General features: G+C 39.2%; 1 protein-coding gene across 1 annotated transcript; it reads left to right on the forward strand.

The window, feature by feature from the left end:
• Window positions 1-3825: 3825 nt before the first annotated feature.
• Window positions 3826-8083, forward strand: LOC126815853 (uncharacterized). The gene is made up of 4 exons (XM_050541845.2): window positions 3826-3961; window positions 4570-5833; window positions 6332-6589; window positions 7176-8083. The coding sequence occupies exons 2-4, from the start codon at window positions 4660-4662 to the stop codon at window positions 7496-7498; spliced, it is 1755 nt and encodes a 584-aa protein (XP_050397802.1). The 5' UTR covers window positions 3826-3961; window positions 4570-4659; the 3' UTR covers window positions 7499-8083.
• Window positions 8084-8526: the final 443 nt, after the last annotated feature.

Raw genomic sequence — 8526 nt, forward strand, 5'->3', positions numbered from 1 at the left:
ATTATTATTACAGCATATTTATAGTGCACCCTTTCATATAACATGTTCAGGGGCACTTTACAAAGTGACAATGTAAATCAAACATAAACAACAAGATTATGGGCATGTTAACGATTGTATACAGAGTCAGTTAAAAGCCTGATTAAATAAATGTGTTTTAAGTTGTTTTTTAAAAGAATATTCTTCAACTGCGCATTCATTATTGGATATCCAATTAAATCTCGATATAAAAGGCTGGAATATTTCTGTTGCGAAGCGGCGCAGATTTCCCTAGGTTCTGTCTCTGGTCTGTACTAATAATACTAAAATAGTATACACTTTCCATGCCAAAACAGCCGAAGTCAGACTTAATAGGTTATTTTAGCATAATAAATGCACCTAAAAATCCCTATAAGTCTTTTCCCACATTCTATTGAAAAGCTTCTGGGGCTACATCAACCCTTTCTCCCAAAATTTAATGTTGAAAAACAGTGCAAAAATAAATTAAGTCAGTGGGCGCTTACGGCTATAGCCCCCGGATCCATTCACCTTTTTTTTTTTTTTTGAATTGTTTGTTTATTTCACATTTGTGGTTTCTGAGTATGATGTCTTGTCCATGTATTTGTTTTTATGTAAATTATGTGTGGTGCAGTCCCCCAGCACCAGCACTTACTATATTAGGTTCTTTTGCCTGGACCTCACGTGACCTAGGCTATTTTGGTCGGTAGCTCTCCAGGAAAGGAGGTGCGAAAGTACAACCTAGGCTCACGATCACTGTAAGAAAGTGGTAATTGGTAATTTGAGGTGAGTATTGATATTTTAAGAGTCAAGAATTACGAATAAACTTCGTCTGATCGTACAAATCACTAATAGGACTACGACTAAAATGGGATTTAATAATTGAATAGCTACGCAATTTCTGCACCGTTGACTGAATTTGTTTTGGCCGACAGCGAACGTGAGAGCTGACTGAAAAGTTCTAAGTCGGAAAAGCCAGGATACGGTTACCAAAGATCAATTGGGTTGAAATTTAAACAAACTTTTTCCATCAACAAGTACAATCATTGAATGGATCATACTATCATAGACATAAGAACTGCAACTGTAGTGTTATTAATGTCCTCGTACCAGACCATCTTGCATCTTGTGAACCTAGTCAACCTACCCACTCAAACCGCCAGAAATGGACAAAACTGCGCATTGCACAGGGCAGTCATCAAGTAGGCCTACCTCTGTAACTGAACCCCCAACATGAACAATTGTAACATACTGCACGCAGCGACCAATCTACGTCATACTTCCCGCTCAGCCGGAGCTAGCTGTAGATAGGCAGCCTAAGTTTGGGATGCAATTGTAATATACGCAATTTTTTTTTTAATTCTCCAATTAGCTGACCCTACAAAACGACAATATTTCGAGTTATTTGCCCACGAAACTGATGAAGAAGATAACGTATCTGAGTATTGCGATGATAGTGATTAATTCACCGAATTTTAGAGACAGCCGAAAATGTTTTCAACCAGTTGAACCGATATTTTACATTTGCATCACAATGAATTGACCGGTGTTTGTTGTTTTTGTCACGATTAAAGCATTAGTTCTGAGACGTTTAATTTGGAAATCGGTGTTCTTTGTTTCGTGTGTATTTTCATCTCTTAGTAGTTTTTGACATTTGCATTCATGATTTTAATGAAGTCGAAGAAGTTTTTGAGATGGTTATGACTAGATACCATATCGTTTTCTCAGTGGAACGTTGTCCATGAATGCTTGGCCCACTGGTTTTGGATGATTTGGGAGAGTGACAAGTCGATTTGGTGGACTGATCGGCCGGATCCTCCGAGGCCCGTATCTACACAAAAGTGGGTGGGGGTGGGGCGAAAAAAAGAGACTTTTCAATCGAAAATAGATCATGAAACAAAAACAAGCCCACGACTAAACACTTTCAGGTCTAATTTTGCGACAATTTCATGTTTAAATTAGAACTGCCTATTTTGAGATAGTTTTACTATCTACTATTACTAAGACTACAGTTTTTATGTATTTTTCGATTTCATATTCCTGTCTACTGTCCCAAAATAGCAATTGCGGTGGCTAATTTTTTTAAATATTCAAGTCTAATACAGCATTCAAATCAGAACTGTCACTATGTGTGTTTTTGAAATGAAATAATTTTACTGTTTATATGACTAGTTTTTACACGTTTTTATAAAAAAAATTTGTTTGATTTTCAATTTCTGCCCCCTTACTGTCCCAAAGCGCAGGAAATAGCATTTACGGCGGTCTAATTTTCAAATTTTCATTGGAAGCTTCTGGGGGCGCCGATGTACCTACCGACGCGCTTCTCTTCGGAGAAGAGTTTAGGGTGCTCCTCCCCCAAGACATTTTGGAAAGTAGGGTTTGAACCTGAGGAACTATGAAAATGACGGAAAATTTCAATTTTGAGGCAGAATTTGCGATATTAACGTATTATGATATTTTCATGTGAACATTATAAAATTTGAAGGAAGGAATACGACTTTAACGACCTGTAATAATTTATGAGGAAAACGAAAAGTTTGGAATCGGGTGAGAGTGTGACTTGTTTGAATTGTGAAGATTATCACGCCTTGAATCAATCTCATCCCCATCGTGAATTTGACCTGGGGCCTGTTTCACGAAATTTTAACTAGGATAAAATCCAAATTCTAGTAATTTGATTGGATAGTATCAAATTGATTTTAGTGCTTAGCCAATGAAAATTGAAGTATCTACTAAAATTTGGATTTTATCTTTAGTTAAGATTTCAAGAAACAGGACCCTGGAAAAATTCCTACAATCTCCAGTTGGCTTTCTTATAGTAGATTTCTTCAGGCGTCGGGTCGTGGGCGGTCCACCAATATCGGCATTATGGGAGCCCTCCGGGATGAAGCACCCCGCCAATCATGCCGTTTTGGGCACTCCATTGATGAAGTCGTAAGCGCCCAACCAATCTCAGTCGGCATTAAATATGGTTGTTGGCTTCGTATTCCCCCCCCCCGCCCCCCACCCCTCCTAGCTACGGGCAGGACGAAAGGCTTGGCAAGGGGCAGCGTATAGTTGTTCGGATGGGACGAAAACCCGAGGTCATACACATCGGCGGGCACTTAAAGCAATCTTGACAGTTGGAATTCAATACAAGAGTAGGTCATTTTGCCACTGTCCGTGCGAAATTTCCCCCATAGCATACTATATATGCCCGTCTTCAATAGGCCTAGGTCGGGGTGGAATAATAGGACGTTGAGCCCATTTCATTTCGCCGCAAGCAGCTTACACGAGTGTGTTTGTCGCCGGGCATGCTTGTTAGCCCCCCCCCCCCTTCCTTTGGTTCCAGACTCTGTTTACGGGTCTGGACCAGTGTTGCTTGTTGCCCCCCTCCCCTCCTCCCCTTTAGGTCCGGACTCCGGCTACGGGCCTGGCCCAGTCAATGGGTAGAAAAAGCCTTCAGACGAGCTAAGAAAAAAGTCTGCTCCATAACCTATATAACTATAAGCAAAGAAAATGAAAGTAGGCCTATAAGGTTATATCATTATGAAGCAAACAATCTGACGTTTTACTCCATTATTCTTCTTAATGCTTTGTTAATCTGATTGCAAATAATAGTAAACGTTATAAAATATTGTGTTATACATAATCTTTATCCATCAAACCTCTATCGATCTTTTCATAGAGGCGGGAAAACATGTCTAAACGTAATCAGACGTTACCAATAGTTGGACAAATACTTTATACTTTATCAACCAGTCGTTAAATATTTCAACAGAATGATCAGCTTAAATCGCATATTGCCTGGACATTCGTGAAATGACAACACCTAATGCGATACAAACCTTTTACGTTTGACAATAGTCGGCCCTATACATGTATTGTGCGAGTAATTTCAATAGTTAACACTTTATAATAAGTATATGACCCATTAAGTAGATTACAGAAGCGTTGTAACCAGTTTAAATTAAAAGCCATACAGGTAAGGTTGTGCATATATTATAGTCAATGATATTTGTTGGGCTATATATTTAAATGACTGAATTAACTAGATTTTCTCCATTATCTCAGTTACTACAGACAGGTATTATAAAGGAAGAACTATTATTTGAATTTTTAATGAACTCTTTTCTAGTGCATTCTTCGAAGATGATAGTATTTTATAAAGATATATATATTCCATGGTAGATAAGGCGGGCAGTGGACGTTTAAGACTGGCCACCTGATCCACTCACTTGATTTGATATTTGCTGTTTATTGCTTACAATGTCTGTGTAGTTTGTGTTGTCCTTTGGGTTGTCTTAACGGTTTTGTCTGTGTTGCATGTAGTGTGGTCCTACTGCACTTACTTTAAGAGGTCACTTTAGGAATGCAGTACATAAAAGGATCATGATCAATAGGGTCAATATAGACTAAATATAGAATGACAATATCGCGTAGGCTACTTTTATATCGAAAGAATACACCTAAGACCATGTTAATAAGTCAACTCACATATATAAGTAAATAAAAAATACTGACCTATTCTTTTATACCTATTAGCCGTGGAGTGGGTAAAGTTATTAAATATCGAATTCATTCTTTTCACAGGACCGACCAAAGTAATATATCTGCGAGGTCATTTGAATAGCCTACCACCATTGATTCTTCTGGAAGCAAAATTGAGAATCTATCTTCATTATGGATTTTTCTAAATTCCGGGAGTCTGGTGAACTCTCTGATATCACGGTGGTCGTAGATGGTGCTGAATTCAAACTTCACAAATTTCCGCTTTATGCAAAATCGGACTATTTTCGTAATCTAACAAAAGACAAAAATTCCAAAGAGAACATTGTACGATTAAATGACTTCCCTGGTGGGTCCGAGATGTTTGGAATGATAGCTGATTTCTGCTACAATATGGCTTTACCTATGACCAAAAACAGTGTTGTCCAAATAAGGTGTGCAGCTTCCCGTCTGGAAATGGAAGGACCTGGCAATTTAGGGGATTTAGCCGATAAATATCTTCACGACACAATCACCTCAGCCAAATTAAGCAGATCAATTCAGTCCATTGTGACATTGTTGCTGAATTGTGGTAAGATTGGAACAGTTGCGGAGAAAACCGGAATTGTGTCTATGTGTGTTGACGCCCTCGTGGAATGTTGGTTGAAGCCACCCACAAAATTTAGTTCTTTTACTTCAAGGTTAGATTCGACAGAAGACAAAACTACTTCAGGTCTGTGCTCCCTGCCCGTTGAGTGGTTTGTGAAAATTCTAGTCAAGGGTCAAGAGGATGGGGTAAGGATGTCCGAGCTGGCTAGTTTGGCTGTCCAGTACGTGTCGAAGGTTCTCGAACCTGATGTGCCGATCAAGAAGGAAAACGCCGAAGAAGACACAGAAGAACAAAATGAAGATGATACAAAACCACAACCAACAGTGTTAAATGAAAAAAGAGAGGCCGAGGTTGCAAAAGTGCTCGATGCTGTTTTGTTGGCTTTGCCAGAAGAGTCCTATAACTTGCCTTACATAACCCCAGAATGGTTAACCAAAGTTCTGAGAATCGCCACAACGCACGGATGTTCTTGCAGAGATCTCCTGGTTAAGGTTGCTGGAGAAATGTTCAACACGCTCTCAGCTGAAGATCTTTGTACCATTTCGCCGTCTGTCGTGCACGATATTGTTGTCGAGGCAGCAAAAGATCCAAATCAATCAGAACAGGCCTGCAAACTTGTCGATACCTATACCTCAGAAATGGCCCGAAAGGAAGTTTTAACATCAGAAACGTTTAAGCTACTCACTTCAGCAGTCCCACAAGATGGAAGAAAGGATAACAACCAGCTTTATAATGTCTTAGAATATATTTTTAAAACAGGTAAGCATATTGAAAATCTGATGGTATTATCACTCGTGGTCATCATATGCGTTCTTTGAATTGTTAAATTTGTCTGCGTAGATTATTACTGGCATTACTCACCATTACAGTTGTAAACTTGGGATCAGGTTCAAATTATTTGGGCTGTGTCATGGTCAGGAATGAATCTATAAAATTCGCTTTAAAGGGTGTCCACAACAACGTCTCGGTGGTGGACAGATGATCTTTTCATCAGTCTGTCTGAATAGCGCCTAAATGAACAGTCTTGGGCCTCCGCTGTCCAGTCCAGTTTCCCCTTGTTGGTGGTGTAGAAGGGAGGGCCCAACGAAGGAAAGCGTCTGGGCGTGTGCATATTCTTGGCAGAAAGTGAAAGATCCCTGTTGAAAATCGAAATAAGAGAAGTCCATAGCACCCGTCTTCATTACTACTGATGTGCAGAATAGTAAGATTTGAAACCCTTGTGTCCTTTTGTTTAAACCAGAATCGATTCCTTTTCAGAAAAAGACACCCTAACCGATGATCAAATTAGAGAACTGATTCAGTTGGTCAATTTCTCCGAACTTAATGAAGTTACCCTACAGAAAGCCTTTGATTCTGATGTCATTCCTGATAGAGAGGTGGCCAAGGGGGCGTTGGCACTGTGTCATCGTCTGAAACGTGATATGGATAGTATGAAATACAGTGGAACACTGTCGGATACATCGTCACCTGGTGGAGCTGTTAGTCTTTCTAGACTGAGTAAGGAACCTAGTAAAGGTAGGGATAAATTTACCAGATATTTTATTGGGATATAGGTCTTGTGTTATTTTAGTCGTTATAAATGAAAAGGGTATTATCAATGCATGACCGTTTCAAACATTTGCGGAGCTTCTATTTTTATATTTTTTGCTTCCGAAATATTAACTGGTCCAATTGTTATTGGGTCATTTTTTGCGTTAAAGAGTTAGATTTTTGACTGGCGTGGTTTCGAATCCCCGGTTGTACGTGACAAGGAGTAGGGTCGCCTGTCCAACCTCGTGGGTTTTCTCCGGGTCCTCCGGTTTCCTCCCACTGCTAAAGACCCCTAGGCACAAGCGAATTAGTGAAATAAAATTAAACCATGTTAGTCCCGAAATGACCTAGTTTGTGTCGAGTGGACGTTAAACCCCATTTCTCTTTCTCTGTAGATTTTTGTTTTAGATAAGACTGCGGTGCATTTATGATACCAACAGAGCAGAATCAAGCGACTTGATGGCACCCGAATGTTTATATCGGCCTATGGGTGCTGGCTTGTTTATCAATGTGTTTGTTTCTAAAACGTTGGTACAATCTAATAACAGTTGTCTTGTAATGATTATTTCAGTTTTAAGTGAGAGTTTTAAGACGGGTGCCGAAGGTGAAGATCCAGTAAAGGCCGCTGCGGATGTCCTAATGGCTGCCAGATCAAAACTAGCCGGTCCGCTATATTCCAGTTATTCTAGACAGTACCATTCTCACCCTTCGGGCGCTAGCCATGTTCCAGCTGTTAACCCCTATCAATCCACATTAGATGCCGACACGAGTTTTGATGACGATTACGATTACCGTTACGATCGCGCTTATCGCAATTTAGATGCTCGATCCCGGCCTCGCTCATATGTATATTCTGATCATAAGAGTTACTTTCCATATAGTTCGAGATACTGATTGTTTACTGTAATATATTGACGCAATAATTTATTTATTATCAAAATGTGTAATATAACTTAATACATGTTTGTATATTATTTATTAGAGAATATAGTCAGTAATCAGTATTTAATTTGGATGTGCCATAGGGCTGTAAACACGGATTTACAGACGGTATAAACGGGATATGGTTAAAAGCCAATTAGCTGAAATCTTCCTAAAGGCTAAAACCCTTTGTTTGGGTCTCTTTTTTAATCCGATTGAATCCGAGCCAAGAGATAATCTACTGTTAATATTTTGATTTTGTTTTCTTAATTAAATGTTAAATAATCAGTTTTGAGTGCATTGTGGCGTCGATTAATAAGCCGTGGCGTGGAAAATTTGATATTTTCCGAAAAATGCAATGACTTGAAACGGTTTATTTTTTATTGGGTAGGCGTAGTTATGCTGCAATTTTAGTAAGGTTAAGCCTTTTAAAACTATCATTTCCATGAAGATGTGTGTAAAGTAACGGGCAAGAATGACGAAATTGTTAAATTTTATAAAGATGACTGTGATATTTAAATATATTTTTGTTTAGAGATTATATATAAGTAAATGGCAGTTGTAGTGTTTTTGTTATTTATTTGTTGAAGATAGTTTATAACGTCTGCTTCGACAATAGTGATATCGCAGACACGAACTAGGAGAAATGGTAACTTGCTCTTGCATATATTGTAAATACATAGGCTACCCCTCGCAGTGTTGCAGGGGCGGAGCGGCCCCTTTTATTGACCGTGGAGCCCGGGCGGGAGGTCTTTGGGCTCTCCCCCGGGGGAAATTTTGAAAAAAGAACCCCAAATATGCGATTGTGTGGCATATCTGATTATAATCTCTGCCAAATTCAGCCAACAGACCAGCTATCATCAAATTTTTCTGAGGCCATAAAATTGATTTTTTTTTTTGAGTTACGAACCATCGGCAGATGTTTCTGGCGTATCCCCACAAACAGGGTGCAGGTGACATAATAATTAGTAAATTTGCGGGCGACAATGTCGGGTGAATCC

Source organism: Patella vulgata, chromosome 3 (genome assembly GCF_932274485.2).
Source record: "Patella vulgata chromosome 3, xgPatVulg1.2, whole genome shotgun sequence".
Taxonomy (NCBI): domain Eukaryota; kingdom Metazoa; phylum Mollusca; class Gastropoda; family Patellidae; genus Patella; species Patella vulgata.